This window comes from Orbicella franksi, chromosome 9 (genome assembly GCF_964199315.1).
Source record: "Orbicella franksi chromosome 9, jaOrbFran1.1, whole genome shotgun sequence".
Taxonomy (NCBI): domain Eukaryota; kingdom Metazoa; phylum Cnidaria; class Anthozoa; order Scleractinia; family Merulinidae; genus Orbicella; species Orbicella franksi.
Genome location: NC_138153.1, coordinates 21,760,762 through 21,784,050, shown reverse-complemented (window position 1 = coordinate 21,784,050; position 23,289 = coordinate 21,760,762). Strand labels below are relative to the sequence as shown.

General features: G+C 37.9%; 2 protein-coding genes across 2 annotated transcripts in view; one reads left to right on the top strand and one right to left on the bottom strand.

Annotated features, from left to right (window-relative positions):
* The window catches only part of LOC145497903 (periodic tryptophan protein 2 homolog), a 135,948-nt gene that overhangs the window by 93,544 nt on the left and 19,115 nt on the right, over positions 1 to 23,289 (top strand). Inside the window, exons 13-17 of the mRNA XM_081477780.1 lie at positions 14,843 to 14,993; positions 18,773 to 18,953; positions 20,233 to 20,326; positions 21,012 to 21,065; positions 21,140 to 21,251. Of these exons, the coding sequence (XP_081333906.1) occupies positions 14,843 to 14,993; positions 18,773 to 18,953; positions 20,233 to 20,326; positions 21,012 to 21,065; positions 21,140 to 21,251 (592 nt within the window). The remainder of the gene's footprint in view (positions 1 to 14,842; positions 14,994 to 18,772; positions 18,954 to 20,232; positions 20,327 to 21,011; positions 21,066 to 21,139; positions 21,252 to 23,289) is intronic.
* Positions 232 to 14,831, bottom strand: LOC145497990 (uncharacterized). The gene is given in 2 exon segments (XM_081477861.1): positions 232 to 9,686; positions 9,688 to 14,831. Coding segments are annotated over 2 exon segments (765 nt in total). The 5' UTR covers positions 9,933 to 14,831; the 3' UTR covers positions 232 to 9,166.

The window sequence follows — 23,289 nt, the reverse complement described above, 5'->3', positions numbered from 1 at the left end:
AACCACTTCTTGTAAGAAGGCGACAGAATTACCTGGCTGGACCTCCTTGCTGATTGGCCAGAAAAATATTTTTCTGGCCAATCAGTGGGACAAAATTCGACCACTTCTGGAACTGCTTTGGTAAGAATAACTTCCCAGGGGCTCTTCAGCTCTTGAAGTAAACTTTTGCCAAAAATATGGCTTCGTCCCGGCTAGTAGCCCCTGGGTCTCCAAGGATGGGTTTTTCTCTGGTTGTTGATCTGCCCAGCGCACACGAAACAGGATCCCTTCGAAAAATACCAGAAAACATCTGAAAAAGTTCTTCCTTTGAGACATTTATATTTCAAACAAGTAAGTTGTTTACCCTTTAGTCACATGACATCAAATGGTTAAGATACCGGGTCTGACCTAGTATAATTTCATAACTTTAGTACCTTCAGAAGAGTCTCTATAAACTTGCTTCTTTTATACCAGCTTAGCCCAGACTGAAATGCAAGTAAATTATGTTTCCTTCATGTTTGGATCTTACTAGATCTTTTAATATTTTGTTATTTATTTTGCAATTGTTTACTAATCCTGTAACAAATCTTCATCTCCCAATCTATATTAGAATTTTTAGTTTAAACGTACGCTTTTCAACTTAGCAATTTCCAGTTTTAGCTTCCAAAAAACCTTTTTTAGCTGTTCACTTTTTCACAGCAATTCCAAGAAGTAAAATGCAAATTTCAACTTCAACTTATTGTTTCCGAGTCAAATGCAAAAAAATCTTTCCCAACCAGTGTGTTAATACACAGTCTACTCCTGCATTAGGAAATTACATAACCGTAATGACTTTCCATGAATAGCCCTATTGCCTTATAATGCCTGTCAGTAAACATTAGAGGCTTGAACAAGTCACTTAAATGCCGTACCATCTTCAGGTGCAGTGGCTGCGCAATCAACACTGTCCATTTGTTTTCTTACAAGAGACCTACAGCTCAAAAGAATGTGAAAATATTTAGCAAGCAGAATGGGGCAGTGAAGTCCTATTTTGGCCATGGTACAAAGCATAGCAAAGGCCTGATGATCCTCATAAATCCCAAAATAAAGTGCAAAGTTGAGAAAGAAAGTTGTGACAAAAACAGCAGATAAATCATATTAGATATTTTACTTGCAGATATGTGAATTGTACTTGTACGTCAATATTTGCGCCCCAAATGATGCAAACCAACAATTTTTTTTTTCAAGGAAACACAACAACAGCTCCAAGAATTCTGTGAAGAAATAATCATAATTGGAGGTGACTTCAACTGCACCTTAGCAGAAAAAGATAAAAACGGTGGCAGTACTAACAATCGAAAGCATTTGGTAGTCGAAGAAATTAAAAAACTGTGCAGTTTTTACAATTTATTGGTATTTGTCGTGTTCTCAATCCAAAGGTAAAGGAATTCACATGGAGAAATAAATCTTTTGAAATACAATACCGCCTTGACTTTTTTCTGATTTCAAAAAAGCTAAGACTTAACAGACAAATGCAAAATCTCATACTCACCTGAAACAGACCATTTGACAATACTAATACATATAAAATCTGAAGAACCCAAGCACAAAAGGGGACCCGGCTCGGCATCAACAAAACCAGGATCAGACCGGACCGGACCGGATCACGGACCGGATCACAGATCGAATCACTGATTGGATCACGGATCGGATCATGGATCAGATCACGGATCATATCACGGATCAGATCACAGATCAGATCACGGATTAGATCAAGGATCAGATCGAGGAAAAAAATTCAAAATTCGAAATGCAAGATTCAAAATTCAAAATTTTGCTGAGCAAATTACACTAGAGTTAATTTAGGTGTGATATTCCTTTATTCCTTTCAATCTTTTCGGTGAAAAATTTTATCTCGAAACCCCCTTCACTCTTTATTTTGCCTTAATTAATTCTGTTCCAACCCCTTGGAAGCTGGAAATAAAAAGGACTCCTCTGCACCGAAAATGAAAACAACACAACAAAACTTTCCACCAAAATGTTTACTCTATCATGCTAAAAAAAGTCGTCTTATCCTCAACCGCCAAAAGCAAAATTATTAGATACATGTATGGTTTTACTCAAGATAATATTCACAGAGTGTACGAACTACCTTTCCAGATAAAAAGTGACATAAAAACGTTTCAATATATATAAGATTATGCAGAATATTCTTCCAACAAAAGTCAGTCTCCTTAAAGCCAAGATATGTGATGATGACATATGCCCCCAATATCCTGTTGACAGGCATTCCTTAGATCACATGTTTATGGCTGTCAATTAACCTTATCCTTCTGGGACTTATTCCAAACATGTGGACTAGCAAAACTAAAGAAAATGTCACATTAACAGAGAGCACGGAATTTTCGACAATAGAGAACACCTATACTCCTTGAATTACTCACTTCTTATAGCAAAGTACTCGATATATAGTAGCTGCTTACAAGAAAAAAAGCTTTGTTTTCACAGTTTTCTCACGCTTCTAAAAGAAAAAATCAATATACAATGGGAAATTGCTGTTCATAATAACAACATTACAAAGCTCAAGACTATATATAGATTTCTTTTGTAATTTTTTATTTTTTGTCTTTTTTGCTTTACTTTTCCTTTCTTTTGTTTGTTTGTTTGTTGGTTGGTTGGTTTTTTTACGTTTACTAACTCATAGATTTATGTGAAGTAGCGAAGTAGCTTAGTAAAAAAAAGATATATTTTTTTTAGTGATAAGTTAGTAGATTCGTACTTAATATTCTAAACTGTATGTCAAGTAGTTAAGTTAACCAAAAAATATATATTGTTACGTAAGTAGGTACTTATTATATATTGTAAACTGTTTGTAAATTAAGAAATAAATTTTAAAAAAAAGAAAGAAAAAATATATACTATCCAGTCCTTCCTTCAGCACAGTATCATGTGTACATGGAATGATATAGACGGCCGTTACATGAATCAAAAACATAGTGAAATGCTCACACCATTTGTCTATCTAATCAGAAGTAAAGGCAGAACCAATTGTGACTTACTCGCACACATTTTTCAGTGTTTTGCATCAATTAATTGTATTTACTTCAAATTTTGATGGGTTCATTGGATTCTCCATGTATGTTATGGTTGGCTAGAGCAATTACATTAGTTTTGGTTTTATGATACTCATTTGAAAATGGCTCCATACAAGAAAATTAAAACACCCCCTTCCTTAATATGGGAGTGTCCCCAGGGGGGAGTACAACATGACCTAAAATTCTGGGGGCGGTTTAGAAGAGCCCATCGTAGGACTATGTTGTTTACTGTACTACAGTCGAACCTCGATTATCTGGACGTTGATTATCCTTCCAAATGTGTGTTTTAACTTCGGGTTTTAATCTGTTTCATGTTAAAAAGTGCAAGTGGCACAAGATAAACAATGTATTCTGATGCATTCAGCTGAATTCTGATTGGCTTAACTATTAGATTGCTAAGGGAATGTCATGCTTGATTAGTTCATTCCACATGGGTTATGTAAACACGCGAACAATCAATTGTAAACTCAAATCACAGCCATGTCTATGGAACGAAAGCGGTCTTTTCTCTCAATAGAGGTAAGCAAACAGTTATTTCACATTTTAGGGAAAGGACAAAAAGGACCAGGTGTAGCACTGAGTTTGGAATCAGCAAGTAGCAGATCTCAGATATACTCAAAAACAAAGAGGAGATCCTGAAATTCACTGACAGCGTCGCGACAAGTGAAGGATTAAAATGAAATTCCCTGAAGGTTGCAAATGATGAGCAGTTGGATAAAGCCATGTGTATCCCTGGTGTATTCAGTAAAGATCAAATGCAACACCAATTTCAGGTCCGCTTCTTCAGGAGATAGCGAAACATTTCTTGAAAAAACACTTGAAAAAGCAACTTAACATACGGGCTGTTCATATATGCAATTCTGATCTATTCACCAATAAATTCTGTTTTCTTTATTTCTTTTGTTTACATTACTGCCTCATTAATATTCATATTAATTTTTTGATTATCTGGACTCTCAATTATCTAGACTATTTACTCAAGTCCCAATGAGTCTGGATAAGCGAGGTTCGGCTCTGGTAATAACTATTATTTTAATGGTTAGATTAGTATGTGCTCAAGATTTCTTTCAGATTTAATTATCCAGTAGTGTTTTGAAATGGTTCACTGAAACTTCAGAAAAACAAAAAAGTGTCTCCATGACAACCTCAAACCATTACAACCAAATGGCTGATAGTGTTCAATAGCTCGGCCAATCTGATTACAGCATTTGAAATAGCAGGCAAATAGAATTCCGTTAAGAGTACCTGCCTGTAAAAATCAGACAAATTCTTAATTTCGTGGCAAGGGTCGACAATTCGATTTCGCTCATATTCTTATGGTAAATAGGCTAGGGCATGGCAAAAACTACTGGGTAGTTTTTTTGGAAAAATATCCTTTTATTTCAAAGAAATATGCAAATTACCAAATTCCGTTAAAATCTTCATTTAACGCACCATTTTATTAAACAAGTTTGAGAGCCTCGCGTGCAAAACCACATCATTCTTCCATCTTTAAAACACTCAAATATTTTTGTGCAATGTTTAAATGTGTACTGGGTTGATTGTAGGGAATGTTGCGTTGTCTTTTTGGGTGCAAAATAATTAAATTTCGAAGACATGTATTTCATTCACAAGAAGTTTTTCCAACATATTCTGATTGGATGCTAACAATACCGAACAATGGATCGAGTCCCAGGAAACTGTTAATGAGAAGAGAATATATGCTGCACTACCAAACATCAAGGGCACTTCGGAATGCCTACAAAGAGCATTTAAGAGTCAATGTCAGTAATTTTCAACTGGGGCCACGCAATAGCGAAAAAACGAAAAATCTGAAAAAATTTCTCAAGATAGCCCTTGGTGAAGTATTTCTAAAAATATATATTTTTCCTCAATCTGATAAATATTTTGGACGTACGGACATAAACTTAGTTTCGCAGCTCTCAGACCAGATTTTAGGCGTCTGACACCGAACACTGCTGAGACCTCCTTTGAAAATCAAAACACGTTTTCACAAAACAGCAAGTAACTAATCAAATAAAGCAGACGATATTACACATTTTGAGTGGTGATTTTCTCAATTTGAGTTAAAACTGAATTTTTGTTAAATTTTCTAGTATTTACAATAATTTAAGCAATTTTTTGTGCCGCAAAATTCACAAAATTAAGGGCCTAAAATCATTGACTGGTACCTCACCTGGTATATCAAGACTTATCCCACGTGAAAGAGCACTATTTCTCCTTGCAAAATCCATTTTCAAAACCATGGGCTACTTAAAATAAAATTTTTGAGGTCGAAAAATACGCGCAGTACTTTAGTGAAATTTGAGCTCTTTGAGAATGGCATACCGATGTCGAAAGGTCACACAAACATAACGATAATATATTTTTGAAACTCAGCGCTTTGATAACATTTGCTGTCACTCACAAACTAATGTTTCCGAGACTTCTGCTTGATTGCTGTAACTTTTAAGGAAAAATTTGAAAGTTTGCCTGTGTTTTAGAGCTCGAGTCGTAACATGTAAACGGGTCATATGTTTATCAAGGTCAAAGCACTCTTAATTAAATCAAATTGGAACATTTGTCATTCCAACATTGCTTTCTCACACTTAAAATAAGAACAGCATCTTTCATACCTTGCATTAGGCTTGAAAAATCTGCCGCCGGTCAGCATTCTCAACGGTTCAGTACAGAATTCACTGTCAACGGCAGAAATATCCGTTACAGTCTCTGTTACATGAGACTGCTGACAGATACTTTGATTGTGAGTGTGGAATTTTTTTTTTTTTTCACTTTCTACCCTGCCCTAAATATACCCTTATTCATAACTTCAACATAATGCACTTGAAATAAATTTTTCAGCAACGGAATGAACGGTACAAGAGATGGAATAATATTAACAACATCAGTATTGGTTTGTATGAAAACAAAATATAGCAAATGGGACAATTAATATTATCAGAGGATATTATACACTTCGATAACATAGCAAGCACTCTTTAGACCTTCGTGCAAGAACAGGACCCTACAAGATCCAAGATAAAAGTAATGTAAGGTGCTTTTCGCCTTGATTGTTCTTCTATGTCCATGTTGAAGTAGCTGCAGATAAGTCTCAGTTGTGCAACACTGAGCTTGGTCAGCTTGTTGCTGCTGTACAAAGAACATATGTTCAGCGTGTCATAGACAATGGGATGCAACAGCTCGCATTGGTGAAGGACAGCTAAGTGGGCAGACGAAAAAGTTTCCTGTTCTTGGGTCACCTGGCTATTGCTATCGTCGATGGAGTCCTGCCCTGACTGAGCAGTAACTGCATGCTTCAATTTTGCAGCAGTACATGAAAAGTAGCTCTGAATCTGCTGTGCAGTGAAGAACTCTTCCACGTCGAAGCGCTACTCACTGTTGACCCTCCTAGTGTAGCACATGTCCCGTGACACCTTCTCAGGGTCGGCTTTATGACCACTCTCCTGTCCAATCTGGAACTTGTTATCGAGGTACTGACGCTGATTCTCGTTAAAACAGGTGGCCTTTTTCGTGCCTTTTAGAGCCCAGCCTTGCACAAACAGACATTCTGAAGAGACTTCAGTGGTGGTGGCGGCAGCTAGTGTTGGCTGAATAGTGGAGCCCTCTTGAACTTTTAGCGTATGCCAATTTAGCGGTATCTAAAAGGGTATGCTTCTCTGAAATGAGCTTGCGCTTCCCGATGAGCAAATGGCGCTCCAGGCTGTGGTACCTCTGATAGGTGCGTATGCATCCCTCAACAGGACATGACAACAGCGAGCTTGCATCCGCCCCTTCGCCATCCTCCTCTGCCTCCTCGTCCATGCTCTCATCTGTGTCCTCTTTGCCTTCAACGTGTTCAGGCTTCTCGGATGGTTCGCACTTTCCTCTAGAACATTGCACAAACCCACCCTTGGGCACCTCAGCCTTCCATCCTTCCACTAAATGCTTTGGAACTAAATCGTGTACATAATAAAATGAAATTAATAGTATCACAATAATATTTACATACCAGCGTTTCTAAATTGGGAGTTTAGTAAAAATTCATGAAGAGCCAACAAAACAATCAAACTTTCGATGAGAATTATGACTTTCATCCTAGGATGAAACACGACTGAGATCTGGGGGAGGGGGTAAGGAGAAGGATGGCTGAAAAGCGAGCAGAAGCTGAATTTTTGTCGTACCAGAAAAGAGGTCGCACGAACTAGTTCATCATACATTACTGAACACAATACAGATAGGAAATTGTAAAAGGAAAAGCCAGCTATTTTTAACTTGACCCAATTGACCGTTTTGTATTTTAGCTGGTGTTTTAGATATCGTAGGTGTTCCCTATTAACAGGGGTATTCTGCTGCCTTAGATCTTTTTTTATAAATAAAAAACAAACTGCGGTCGCAAACATTACAAAACAACGCATGTTGTAAAAGCCTTAATTTGAGAACTTAATGTTTCATATGCTTCTACATACATCATCAGAAGTATAAAACGGTTAGCTGCATTACAATAAATTCAAACGAGAAGACTAGTGCCTAATAAGGAAAGCAGTACCTAATAATGAAAGAAATGACAATGGATATAAATGAAAATAAACAGACTTAAAATCTGCTGAAAAAAACATGAATGGCTAGTAGAGAAGAAGTTTCTCACTGCCAACATTTTTAAGTGCTGGTTGCAAATCACAAATCAATAATGTATGTAGAAGCATACGAAACGTGAAGTTCTCAAATCAAGGTTTTTTACAACATGCGTTGTTTTGTAATGTTTGTGACTGCAGTTTGTTTGTTGTTTTACTCAAGCTGAAATGGCCGAAGAATAAGAGTTTCTACGATTAGATCTTTTTCGTTCAGTTGTAGTTGTTACCTTGTAATTGAGACCATGGTATATTCTTTCCCGCTTCAATGTTGTATGCTTTCCATACAGTGACACAGTCCTCCTGGTAGAGGAAGTTGTTAAAGATACTGATTCCCTCCCAGCAGCCTGTCATCTCCTGTTGTGGCTTCTCGAGGACGTCAGTGACTAAGGTTACACGAACACCATTAATCCCTCCATGAGACAGCATGGCTTCTTTAAAGTCGTGCGCTGTCAGCACATGATGGCCCTCGTTAATGTATTGTCACAGGTGGGTCTTGATGGTAGCGGCTTTCCTCTCGCAAAGACCTTTGCCTCCTTGAGGGTCACTAAAGTCGACCCTTTTGACATGGATTCCAGTTGCTGTCCCCATAAGACAGCATGCTGACAGCATTGCCACAATGTGGTAGCACCCAGCATTGTCTTTTCTAAGTGCCGCAAATTTTATCTCGGGATGTTCCACTTTCAGTGACCTCAGTGTGTGTTGGAGAACTCAGACAACAGCATCGGCATCTGGGCTGGACTCTTCTAAAATGTGGACAAAGGTCTGCTGCTGCAGTTGACTGGCCAACCTCCGAACTACTACGTTGACATGCCACGAGATACCCCTCTTGCCGAACCAGTCAGCTTGAATCTCCCGGTATCTTTGTGGTAGCCACTTCATAGCCCAGTCCTGGGTTATTAGTACCCATGACTCATCCAGACTTTTGAGAGTAGTGGTTCTTGCCTTGTCTTGTTGCAAAGACTGAAGAAGTTGATGCACTTTCCAAGACTCTATGGCCTGCACTGCATGGCAGAGAGTATACTGCATGTCATCCCGTTCATCTTCCATCAGTGGGGACTCAGCTACAGCATTTCCAATCTCCTTTAGAGCAGCCTTAAGCACCTCACATGAAAGGCACCTGTCTTCATGACTGTGGGCACAATCCAATCAAAAAGCTTGGTCTTTGGGGTTGCTTAGGGCGTAACTGCTGCACTGGTCGGGTGTGGTTGCACGACTTGAAACATGCACCTGCAGCAAGAGGGTTTGCCAGTGTATGTTATTAACAAATTACCTCATCGTCATGACGTCATGCAAAGATCAACGGAAAGCATAAACTTATAATAACGATACATACGAGAAAAAAAGATAAGGGTTAAACTCATGTACAGGTCTATTGTGGTAAATGACTGCACATATTTTTCTACGCCTAACTATCTCATCGCTCAAATTCTTCCTCAAAATACATACAAACAACTACACACTTTCAAAATATTTTTTCTAAAAGTTTGGACAGGGATTATAAGGCTATAATATCGCCCTCCTCCATACCTTATAATCGCCTTTGATGTACCTGTACTGCTTTGCTTCCTTCAGCACCTTCTGCAAGCGGCTTACCCATACTCTGTTGTCATTACTCAGCTTAAGTACCATTTCAATCAGTTTGTCGAGAGCCTTCCCACCATCTGCCTCTATGTAATCAAGCCCCTGAAGTGAGATTCGTACCATTGCAGCACAAAAGGACAAGACACGCAGTATGGTTGATCTGCTGAATGTCGTAAAGTTGACTTCCTTACAGTACTGAGTATACTGTGCCCCAATTCGTTCTGGTATCATTGTTCTTAACAGATTTGGCATTTCGAGAAGACTTCCATCTGCCAGGGAAAGTAGTCTTTGGTCAAAAGGCAGGTCTATTACTACGTGTGGACTGGTGATAAATTCTAGGAAGTGGTCCAGTTGAGCATAGTTTACACGCATACAAGGGTTTTTGGACAGGGGCACAGCTGAGCCTAGCCCGTATTTTTTTCTGTGTTCTCATGCAGTCCCAATATTCCGTGATACCAGGCAGGTATCGCTGGATAAGACTATATGGCACAACGTCGGCGATGACGGAGAGAACTTGCTGTCGCGTGTCCCAGCTGGATGCATTTTGGTATGCCTCTGCTAGCGACTTCAAATATTTGTCATCAGCAGGATGGGGTTCAGACAGTACACCCAAAGCACTCTCAACTTCACCAGACTCTTTCAATGCTCCCCACAGGCCACCAGCGTCATCTGGAATAATCACTTCCATGCTGCCGTGACTGCATCTCTTGCTTTATTGATGTATACATGCCTTGTTCTACCTAACAAGTTAGCCCAGGGTTTCCACTGTTGTGTTAAGGTAGACTTTCCACTGATAGCCAAGAATTCGTTAAGCTTCGTTTGGCGAAGACTGAGGTTTGAGCTGCTTCTGCTATCACCTGAAAGTTCACTGCTACTCGTTTCTGTTTGAGACAGGACATACAGACTTGTGTCGTTTGAGGTGATCATGATACTTTCCATCGCCTGACACAGCACATCAGTACTGCTACTTTTATCCGCGTTATCCTGTAATGAAGATAACAAATGAATAAATCATATCACTATGGTCTGTACTAGCAATAGCATTTCCTCATTTTTTCAAAGCTAAACACAAAAGCGCTCTCGGAAAACAGAACTTTAGTGTACAATGCACATAAGTTATAGGGTCTAGAAATGATATTTTAACCATCCGCATTCCCAGCAACTGCACAGAAAGTAAAAATATATTTATATATGTGCATGTATCTAGGTTTTTTGTTTCGACTTACAGTTTCACTGTCGGTGGACTCGTTTGGTAGCAATGGCTCTTCAGCTGGTGGCTCATCGGCTGTAGTCTCCGTTTTTTGAGTTTGGGGCATGAGATCTGGACTACTCAGTAAAACACGGCAAAGCTTGCATATTGCTGCAAACAATAAAAACATTATGATATTTATACATTACAGCACTGAAAATTAATGGGCTTTCATGTATAATCTGGAGCAAGCAGAAATTCAGACTGCTTCTTATCATTCTACAAAGCCCAAGCTGTAAGAAGAAACAGTCATCTCACTGCAAGACTACTTTGGCTAAAATTCATACTGGAGTACTTATGAGATCCGATAGGAACTAGAGTTGACGTCATCTTGTAGATAAGTTTCGATTGCACAAATGTAATGTTCCGATCTCCTCTCATTTGCTTTGCCCGATGAGGTGCCCAACTTGGCGGAACAGAACAGAATCGCTTTTGGCAACGCCATCAGATGCCAAATGCATCCCGATGTTTTGGACAAATAGAGATGTTAAGGTGGCTTTTGCCGATGTCGAATATACCTAAAAAAAAGTGATGGTCAGATCTAGACAAAGTTATTTCGATTATGTTAAGTTAGCATTAAAATACACTTTTTATAAGAATATATTTTACAGGCATATTGAGGCTGAAATGTGCGAATTTAAGAACACTTTAAGAATAAAGCAGGGGCTGACATTTGGAAAAGAATACAATTTTGCGATCGAAAATTCATATAATTCTTCCTTTCTCTAAATGGCAAAACTAGCACCAAAAAGCAACAAGAACAGCACTAGCTGTTAACTAAAAAATTAAAATTACGATGGTAATGAACTTTTTAGTAATATTCAAGGTAGGTATTTGTAGAGCGCTTTGCAAGATGTTGACGTGGAAACAACAAGTTGCTGACATGGGTACGACCAAAATCTTATGAATATTAATGCCTTATTTGCAATGTGGAATCCATTGGCAGTATAAACGCACCAGGGAGGTCAGTAACACGTATGAGAAAACAAACGCTCATAATGCATATTGCCCACTCAAAGAGTACATTCATCTATATTCTGTCCAAGCATTAGAATCACTAGGCTCGTCCAGTGTCCACCAGGAGGCTTGGACGTGGAATTTTCAGATGGTTAAACTATTACGGTATTTTTACACCGAAATAAGCTTGATTTAAAGAACATGCTATCCCACTGTACTGTTTCAAATTAGGGCTTAGGTATGTCATTACATCATTAACTCCGCCCCCCTCCCCCCAATCTTCTAATATATACACTTGAGCAGAAAGCCTGCTAAGTTCACATTTCCAAAGATCTGCGTTAATGCATACCTGCCCTGGCAAGAGGAAGTCCTGCCTAAGTCTTTACGTTTGAATTCACAAACCCAGCACCAAAAGACCTCAGGTGAATTCTTATGTCCTTGTCACACTTTACGATTGAGATACATCGAGAGCTGCCTGGGTTTTCTGTGCTAGCTCCACATTGTCCTCTAACTTGAGCAGTATATTCACGCAATGCCATTCAACACATTTACTTCAAACACGATACCCAATATTTCTCGTGTTGAAAGTCCAATACGAATTCAGAACAAAAACAACAACAACAAACATAGCGTAACAGACGACTCTGTCAGTAGCACTCTGAATTCACAGTGACACGAGTATTTTTCGATATCATAATCCAAATAAGGTAAAGTAAAAGAGGTTCAAGTGCATTAAATCCAATAAATACCTAAACAAATGAGATGATGTTCTTTCCCAAGTTTACACAGTGAAGGATTATCTTTGTCACCATATAAGGAAATGCAGGAAATGTTTCGTTCTCTCCACCCGCCCACGCCAAACCCACAGTTTTTTTTTTCCTCAAAAAATTAATATTTATACAAAAGCAAACAATTGTCAAATACTTGTGAAATGTTCGTGGCTAGTCTGACGCGGCGTTTCGTCTCGGCCAAGAGACTCTTCAGAGACCTTTAGAATTCAAAGGCAAACTCGTTGAGCATCACGCCCAAAGTCCCGTTCGCAAATTCTTGATGTTGACAGTCTGGCCCTCTATCGCAGAAGGATTCCCAACCGTACGTTCACGAGTTAAATTTATACAAAAGCAAACAATTGTCAAATACTTGTGAAATGTTCGTGGCTAGTCTGACGCGGCGTTTCGTCTCGGCCAAGAGACTCTTCAGAGACCTTTAGAATTCAAAGGCAAACTCGTTGAGCATCACGCCCAAAGTCGTGAACGTACGGTTGGGAATCCTTCTGCGATAGAGGGCCAGACTGTCAACATCAAGAATTTGCGAACGGGACTTTGGGCGTGATGCTCAACGAGTTTGCCTTTGAATTCTAAAGGTCTCTGAAGAGTCTCTTGGCCGAGACGAAACGCCGCGTCAGACTAGCCACGAACATTTCACAAGTATTTGACAATTGTTTGCTTTTGTATAAATTTAACTCGTGAACGTACGGTTGGGAATCCTTCTGCGATAGAGGGCCAGACTGTCAACATCAAGAATTTGCGAACGGGACTTTGGGCGTGATGCTCAACGAGTTTGCCTTTGAATTCTAAAGGTCTCTGAAGAGTCTCTTGGCCGAGACGAAACGCCGCGTCAGACTAGCCACGAACATTTCACAAGTATTTAAAAAATTAATAATAATTACAACAGTAACATCGTCTTCATGCAACTTTCAGAGTGATAGCGGGTCATTTCAAAATTTATATTTATTCAAATAATTCTTGAATTTCCTTGGCTTGATCAACCTTATAGTTCTTTAACCAGCGGTCTCCTTGTGGATTGTAACGCAATCAACTGTAATCCATTGCTTTGAATTCGTCGGAGGTGTGGTTTACGAGTTGTAAGTCCAGGATTTCTTGAATGTCCAGAAAGCCTGCCAAAAGGTCTGAAGAGCCATCCATTTCAAGATATTACTGTGTGTGTTAGAGAGCAATTTCTGTCTGGAAAATGTTTTAATTTGATTTGATAACGAGTGCCTCACCTTCAACCCTTGAGAAACATTACGTGACCCATGAACACTTAAGAACTCAAGATCAAAATAAACGGCCAAATTCTTTAATTTTTCCTCAAAAGAGATGGCAAATCACGTAAAATAGTCTTGTAAACATTAGTTTGTGAGTGACAGCAAATATTATCAAAGCGCTGAGTTTCAAAAGTATATTATTGTTATGTTTGTGTGACCTTTCGACATCGGTATGCCATTCTCAAAGAGCTCAAATTTCCCTAAAGTACTGCGTGTATTTTTCGACCTCAAAAATTTTATTTTAAGTAGCCCATAGTTTTGAAAATGGATTTTGCAAGAAGAAATAGTGCTCTTTCACGTGGAATAAGTCTCGATGCACCAGGTGAGGTACCAGTCAATGATTTTAGGCCCTTAATTTTGTGAATTTTGCGGCACAAAAAATCGCTTGAATTATTGTAAATACTGGAAAATTTATAAAAAATTCAGTTTTGACTTAAACTGAGAAAATCACCACCCAAAATGTGTATTATCGTCTGCTTTGTTTGATTAGTTACTTGCTGTTTCGTGGAAAAGGTGTTTTGATTTTTCAAGGAGGTCTTCAGCGGTGTTTGGTATCAGACGCCTAAAATCTGGTCTGAGAGCTGTGAAACCAAGTTTATCTCCGTACATCCAAAATATTTATCGGATCGAGGAAAACTATATATTTTTAGAAATAGTTCACCAAGGGCTATCTTGAGAAATTTTTTCAGATTTTTCGTTTTTTCACTATTGTGCGGCCCCAGTTGAAAATTACTGACATTGACTCTTAAATCACACGATGCCAAGCCTTTCAATTCCTTAAGATCACAACTAGTTCATGTTAAGGATAAAACAGAAAACCTTAAAAAGTGTGGAACAGTTTATCACATCCATTTTGAACAATGTGACAAAGAATAATTTTTATGTTGGCAAAACTTATCGTTTATTAGAAACTTGAGTACAGTAACATCTTTTGAGGAATTCGTCAGCTGTTCAGGAACATTGCCAGCTCACAGGACGTTCAGTAGATTTTAGCAAAACAAAAGTTCTTGCCACGGAAAGTAACATGTTCAAACGCCGCGTAAGGGAGGCAATTGAGATCAGATTACATAAGCCCTCTTTGAACAGAGACAATGGCTTTGAATTAGCCAGCATCTATGACACCATCTTAGATCCCTTGAGATGGTAATGAACATATAACCCTTCTTAACATTCAAATTTGTATTGTGGCTTACAAAGTTTGGTAGATCCAAATGATATATTCCACTTTTAAGACTCTAAATTGTGCTCTGAGTACAGAAATTATTCTTTTTATTGTTTTTAAAATCATGATTCCAGAGCAGGAAAACAATTTTTTTGATTCTAGATTCTTTTGATTTATTCACAGGTACTTTCCGGCCATGAGGGACCTATTTCAGAGCTGGTGTTCAGTCCATCTCAACCACTTTTGACATCAGGATCCTGGGACAAAACTGTCAGGCTGTGGAACATGTATGATAGCAAAGTGTCATGGGAAACCCTTAATTTGGGATCTGACGGTTAGTGCCATTATAGTGATGACAGCTTTGTGTTATTAATTTTAATAGACAATTCTAAAGAGGCCTGAAAAATTTCAGATACCATACTATACCCATATTGTATGACATTGGGGGCAGTTTATGTGTTTTTCCATTGTGTGGAATAGAAGAACTAGAACTGTAGTTGTACACAATTTAATTTTTAGTTTGGGAATGATTAGACAGTCAATATTTCCTCAGCATGTCTTTATGATGGACAAATTACTAGTCAGATCATTGTTGGTGTCAACATGGTCTTTGTTCTTAAGATGTTTTCTGATGGCAGAGAGCTGATGCTCTTGACTGCTGGTTGGCTAACATACTTGGCATTGAACGAACAAAGGCATTAGTTCCTAAAGAAATTGTTGGACTGCATCAGTGGGCAAGTGTCATCTACTGCATAACTAAGGACTCTGTGCAAAATACTTTACATTGGTGAGATGGGAAGAAAACTAGAGATTGTTTCATTTAAGAGATGTAAAAATCAAAGGCCAAGATGCCTCTAAACCTGTCTCCAAATGTTTAATCTCCCCAGCCATTTGTCGAGAAACTTGATTATTGTTGGTATTTCTCTCAATCAAAGTAACATGAGAGTCAACTTTATTTCATTAACTTAGCTCCCAATGAGATCAAGGAAATTTTTTTTATTTAGCTAATTTATACAGACATTTTCTATTGGTATGCTTCCTCCCTTAGCATAATACTATGCTCCACTATATAAACACACACACAACCCACAGTCCTCCACTTTACTCTGATGAAGGGCTCACACTCAAAAGATCAGCTTAATTAACTTGCTACAGCGGTTAATTCTCCTGTGCCAACCTCCAATTGATACATAGCTAAGTTACCACCATTACACTGACTTAATTTGAAATTATGTGAAACACACTGTTGATTGATTCAATAATCAGAGTGCTCCTTTAGCAAACCTGTGAATGATGAATGAAGTGGGCTAACCCTTGTGTAATATGGATTTACTTTTTTCGTATAAACAGCACTAATGTTATAAAGAGGAAAAGAGGAAAAAATTTAATAAGAAACCACCAAAGCCTCATTAACAGAAAATAATGATTCTTATTATTTCTTTCAGCTACTACGCACGCTGTGATTGGTCAGTTTAGCAGGCCGTATTGCACTGTGCAGCCCACTAAAATTTGAAGTTTTTGTTTCTAAAATGTTTTGCAATTTATCGTTAATGTTCATAACTTTTATAACAAGTAAAAGTTTAAATCTTTCCTTTACTTTTAATTGTGTATTCAAACATGCTGAAATTTGAAGCCGTTCCACGTAAATAGAAATCGTTCCCAAACCCTTTAGGCACACAGTAGAGATAATTATAATAAATATCTTTCTCAACCTCATTAATAATTCATTAAGCCAACTTCCAACCACTAGATATATACTTCATCACATGCATGCATTTGGATACCCAACGAAATACAGTATACCATTCTCCAATGAGAGATGGTATATACCACTTGATTAAAATATGCATGAAGATTTACAACGTGCTCAAGACAATGAATATTTGTTGGCCAGTATGGCATTTCAGTCCACAAATAATAATTATTATCTTTCCTGTTCATTGTACTCAATTATTGAGTACAACAAACGGGAAGGATGGCGTTCCCCAGCAGAGTTCCTTACTTCTTGTACAAATTTTGACAGCCAGTAGTGGAGACTGCATGCATACATGTCTGTAATGGTCTTGTCTAATGTTTTGACACCTTCTTCAAGTCTTTCATGGTAAGGTTCCAAGGTACAGCACTTCGCCAATCAATTCTGTTTCCATTCCTTAAACAATGTACATGACCATTGAGTTTTATAAGCTGTTAATTGCGGCACTGCATTATCTATACTTTTCGTCTCCTCCTCCAGGTTTATGGGTTGCCAAAATCTCTCAAACGACTTTGTTGCAGCATACATCCTGACCGAACGACTTCTTGCAAATGCTGAACTTTCAACAGCGTGATGAAATTGCACTGTAAAATAATGCGTAAGAAACAGTCATTCATATTGAAATTATTTTAGGAAAGAATGTCGCCGCACAAACAATTGAAATTGGAAGTCTTTGTTTAACATTTGCTTAAAACTGGGAAGCAAACTAATGACGCATGAGAAAAACAACACTTATATCGAAATAATTGTAAAAGGAATGCTAGTATTACGAACAATTCAAATTTGTTGGCAATGAGAAGCTATTTCCACAACTCAAGTTCATGTTTCACTGGGGTATCCAAACACCTTGAAACAATAAAAGCACAAGGCTGTAGGCCAATTGCTTTCAATTGTTTCTTGGTGTTTGGATGCCCCAATGAAACACTCACTCTCGTTGTGGAAATAGTACTTCTAACCTCGTCTTTTGGTCTGTACTGTAAGTTAACATTACAGGTTCTCGTTTTTTTCCCCTTCGATTTATGGCCTGCATGCTTCACGCTTGGGCCATAAATCGAAAGGAAAAAACTTGGTCCGTGACTTACAGTACAGACCACAAGCTTGGTTAGTAAGAGACATTGAGAGTAAACTATCACAAAGATCTTTTCTACTGACTTAAAATACCCACAGCAGGATGGTTATTTAAAAACTGTTTACCAACATCGTAACTCAATGTTGAGTTGAATCAAACCTTTCACAGCATCTATGCCATCGTTGCATGGCATAGGCCCGAATGATTAATTAACACTTTCCAAGATCAACAAGAGAACTGGAAATTTTAACACAATTAATCTGAGAAGAAGAATGGCTGAAGGAACTCAAGGACACTAGTCCTTCCAATGAAGCTAAAGGACAAAATACAACAAGTGCTAGTTGCATGAAATTGCTGGAGAACAGACGCGATTCCGAAACTTCCTCAACGAGAGTCAAGTGCAGATGTAGATGTAGACAATGTAGACCTCGAGATTTCCTCTTTTTGGCTTCAAGAGGCATGGTTTCAAAAAATGTCTGGAGAACAAAGAAGCCTGAACTTAAGCAGCATAATGCCAATGCCGCCGATGAAATCACAGCAGTTTAACTTGTAGTTTGTCGCTTCTCAGGCGATTTCACTGCGACGGGTTTTCTGCACCAGAATTGTAGTTGTCTCTTTATTTCAAGTTGTCATAACCCATTGTTGTGGTAAACTGACCCATGCCGACATCTGTCAGCATGGAGGGGATTTTTAACACCTATTCAAACCAATTTCACACAAGGTTTTTCATCTTTTTCTCGTTCATTTACGCGTGCCTTCCGATGGAATTGGTGGAAAATCGGCAGGTATGTTCCAGGATACCTCCTTCGAAAAAGGGTGTTGGGCTTCATTTAAATTTGCTTCCGTTTCAAAGTTATGGCCTCTTTAGTAGAAGGAAACGTCCGCATTGAAAATATCAAAGTTTAGTAGGGTGTAGAAAAAAACCAAACCCTATCTGGAAAATCACAGACACCCTTTTTGCAGGTGATGTGTGAGGAAACATTTCCGATGTAAATCGCGCCGCTCCAATAATTCTCGCACGGAAACGAACTAGTTTAAGCGAAGCAGTGTTTCTGGCTATTTCTTTTAATATCACTGTGACCATAACTTTTTAGAAAATCTCAAAGATATGTTTGTATTCTATAACTATTAAGCTTTCAGAAAATGTATAGGTTGTCAATCCACCTACCATGATACCTTAACAGATGATCTACCAACTTAATTTGCATAATATGTTCCACAATCATGGGTTAAAAAGGAATGAGAAATAAACAACTTCCCACTAATTTTGTTCTTTGTTTTGTTCAAACAGTTTTGACAGTGTCTGTGCGTCCTGATGGTGCACAGGTAGCCGTGGCATCACTGGATTGCCAGATCACCTTCTTTGACCTAAGAACGGGCATTCAGAGTGGATCAGTGGAAGGACGTAGGGACCTTGCCCCTGTGAGGAGGACTTCAGATAAGATTACAGCTCAGACCATGAGCTTTGCAAAGTTAGTGTGAAAAATTCTGTTCTAGGCACCATTTTTCAAGTACAATTCCAAAACTTTCGTCATTACGAATGTTTTTGTTTTGTTGTCACTAGGTGGTAAGAGGTAAATGTTATTTGCCGGCTGGGAGGTCCGTATAGTGAAAAACTGTGACCGACATTTTCAAGCCCAAGGTCACAGCTTTTCACTATATGGACCGACCCTAAGCCGGAAAATAACAAATTTATTTTTTCCTGCGGTAAATTGGCTTACAAGCAGGTTTGTTTATACAACTTTGTCATTGAATTGGCTTACGCGCCATGTACAAACCATCGCAAAAAGCTAACAAGTGAACCAGCTGGTACTAAAAGTAACTCAGATACTAGACAAAGAAAAATGCATTAAAGAACAAAGTAATTTCGAACTACTTTATGTTAGTTTCATGTAGTTCACCAGTTAAGCTCTTCCAGGAGCTCCTGGCTCCCCAAAATTGTTTTTCTGGTGTGGAATTTTGAGTAAAGTTTGAAGTTGTGCCACAAAAACAATTTCTAACCATTGTTGCAAATCACTGGAAATCAGACTTGTTTTTACCGTAAAACTGAGTAGCAGAAAGCAAAGAAATTCATTCACTGTATTCCACAGAAATTCTCTTAAATACATAGCAATGATCAAAAAGGTAAACTCGACTGCAATTGACTTTTTTGGCTTAAAATTGTGTGGCAAGAGAAACACAAGATTACATGCCATTTCAGCGCCGAGTTACAAACAACCAAACAAAGTCTCACAACTTCAAAACACTCAATTGAATTTACTTACGGTGACTTTCCTTGCCATTTAAAAGTGAATAGAGCTAAACTCCTGTTGATTAATCGTTGATGGAAGTGTAAAGGGGCAAAAGATTGACGATTACCTCCGATTCACTCAGGAAAACTGACCAACACGACAATTTCACCTGCCCTGTTTCCCGCCGTTACCGTGATCGTGGTCAGAGATAGGAAAATCTGGACCGCACTAAGAACCAATCAGATTGCAGGATTCGTTACCGTGCCCTCTTGGGAAAAAATAATACTTGATATGATGAGTCCCCTGTCTTTGTCTTTTAAGATAAAGAAACTTGTCATCAGAACACTTTGGTACTGACACATCAAAATGGGAAATTTCCCCATATAGACTGGTGACATTACGATTATTTTCTGAGAGTCTTTTAAGACATTAAAATGTCTTTACCTCCACTAGCACAAAGTAGTCAATAAAGTTGTGTATGCTCTTATGTTACTTTGTTCTTGTTGCCTGTTTACGACAGATGTTTTACCAGCCTCTGTTACACTGCTGATGGAAAGTGCATCTTGGCAGGAGGCAGATCTAAGTTTGTTTGTATATATCATGTTGATCAACAGGTTGGTGCTGTTTATAATTTAAGAGTCTTTATTGGTAAATCTGTGAATGGGATGAAAACAAGAGCATCTTGTGAAGGGTACTTACTAGAATAGGGGGCAATGATGGCAGTAGAGTCACTTGTGAAAGACATCCTCCAAATGGGACATTTATTGGGTGGGGTACTTCTTGAAAATTAGGTTAAGTTGTGAGAATTTACTATGTACCAGTAAGCCGGTGTGGCAGAGATAGAAAGGTGACCAGTTTGGCAATTTTGTTTTTCTTGAACCACAAAGAGGGAAACACAAAGGGGAAACCAGTCTTGGAAGCTGTGTCAAGTTTTCCATGTGTGATAATGTTGTATTCATCAAACTAATGGAGAGGGGCTATTTGATGATGTTGATGCTACTGCAGTCACACCTTGAAACAAGCGGTGTCAGTTCTTTGAAAGAAAACCTGTTTATTTACTTATGGTTTGAAGGTGAACTTGTTACAGCATTTTTCAGGTGCATACCTCAGATCTGGTTGTTTAAAAGATAAATCTGCATTTTTAAATACATAAATTAGCATTAAACGTAATTATGACTAAATTAGTTGCACTTCGTGTCTGTAATGTCAACATAAGTTCCCATGGTGGCATTTGGTTTTGTTTAACTCCATTAAGAGATTTTCTTTAAATATTCATACTTTTCTTTTGTTGTGTTGTAGATGCTGTTAAAACGATTTGAAATTTCTACCAACCTTTCTTTAGATGGCATGAAGGTAATACACATAAATTGTTGTGAGGTCATTCTAAAAGTAAAATGTGGTAATGTATCCCTTGTGTATTCCCTCAGGAATTTCTTCACAGTAGCAACATGACAGAAGCTGGGCCAAAAGACCTTATTGATGATAATGATGATGCAAATAATGATGATCAATCTATTTCTTTACCTGGTGTGTTAAAAGGTGAATAAACATCCTGTATTGTTTCAAGTTTCAAATACATTAAAGACTAGTGGGTCTAGTTTTATATATTCCTGTGTTCTTTAAGAGAAAGAATCAGTTTCAGGAACAACTGTGGTATACCAGTTCAACTTGCCAGTTTTGCTCATTCCCCAATCCACTAAGTATTTCATAGCAGTTTTTAAAAGTTTCCTCTCTCTGTAGTAAAAAGTAATAAATGGAATAATTGCTGCACAGCTCAGTTCAACATGAACGTTTAGGCTCTAAGGATTACAATGCAAGGGAATAAAATTGACTATTTGATTCACATTAAATGTAAATATTTCTTGGTGAAAAAGAACCAAACTGCTGAAATTTAAAAACGTCACATGTAATAAACATCTTTTCAGTCGTCATTAATGCTTATTTGAATGTTTCTTTGAGTGATACCTTAGGGGATAACAACTGCTGTTCATACTCCAAATATGGAATTTGAAACAAATCCTTGAAATTTATATCACTGCCTGTTATTCAAGAGGTGGCTCATAAAAGCCCTTTGATAAAAAATAAATAAATAAAAACATTGTTCACAACAAACCCAAACGCGAAACACAATTACACACATATATAAGGGGGGTTATGGGAATTATTTTCTAGAATCTCAGCTCTTAGAGAAGGGAAAATAAAGATGTCCCATCTTTTATTTTATTTAAACTCTTAAGGTGGAATCCACCAGAAGTTTTAGTAGCAAGTGGACAAAAACTGAGTGCCAAGATTATTTACATCATATCGCAAACTTCTGTACGACTGTTTTAAAATATCTTCTCAAAAAAATCATTTCCAGCAACACCAAATGTCAAAAACAAGTGTTGAACTTCGTATATATGAAGCACTTGAAAGTACTGGTGAAATGAAACTGATGATGAAATTTTACCTGTGTTTGCACAATTTCTCCGAACTTTGAAATCTATTTTCTCTCGTTCCCATGGGAAATTGTTTACGTTGTTATGTTAGGCATCTATTTATATCTTTAGCTTTAAGAAAGTGTTAAAAGGACAATAAAACACTTGAAATTATTCTGGTACCAGATTTTTGTCCACTAAAACCTGAAATTGCTGTATTCTCTATCAGGTTTCATCTTAAATTATTTTATGATTTCTGTGATACTCTCAAAAATGGCCAAACATACATGTACGTGATTTTCATCTCTGCTTCTTTAAAATGGTTAAGGTGAATGACTGGATTTTACAGTTGTCACAAAACCGATAAAAAATTTATATGGTTTTGGGGGACGCTGTCTCAACATTTAAGAGATGTTTGTATGGATTTTGAACCATGTTTCAAGGTCCATAACTTGGTCTCTCTTCCCCTTAAAAGCATCAAACGTGGTCAAATGTCTACTCAATGGGATCTTTCATGTGGTGCTGTCAGTTTATCGATTGGTTAAAATTTGAAACTCACCCCAGTTCCCTGTACAATTTCAGAATGAGCTTTACATTCCTGATCGCATCAAAAATTCCTCTTGGCTTCAGCTGAAGCCAAGAGGAATACAAAAGGAAGTTGTGAAACCGTAGTTTCTTTTATGAAAACCTCAAGGTCTTAAACATGTAATGGGGAGTTGTGCAGCAATGAAACCGCATCAAAACGAGACTTTATTTAAGCACTAGATTACTTCGCATGCAATTTCTCTAATGTTTTTTGCCACCCTGGCATGAAATATTCATTCACAAGAAACATAAACATCTGAGAGATTACAATCATGCTTTTACAATATGGAAATAGAATCGTGTATTTTCAAATGTTAATTCAAACTTCAGTTAAGGGTGTTCAGTTTTTGTCGAAACACTTCTTCTACCTTGCTGCAGATGTCTTTTTTCACTTTTTCAACATCAGCCACATTTTTACGAGATGGCTGGCAGGTAAGTTTAGCCCTAACGACTTCTTTTGGCACATTACACTGTGAAAATTCAGTCATAATTAACTGAAATTCTGTGTCAGATACCTGGTTATCAACCATAGCTTTGGAAAAAAGCCAGTCAACAGTTTCATGTTTTGCGATAGC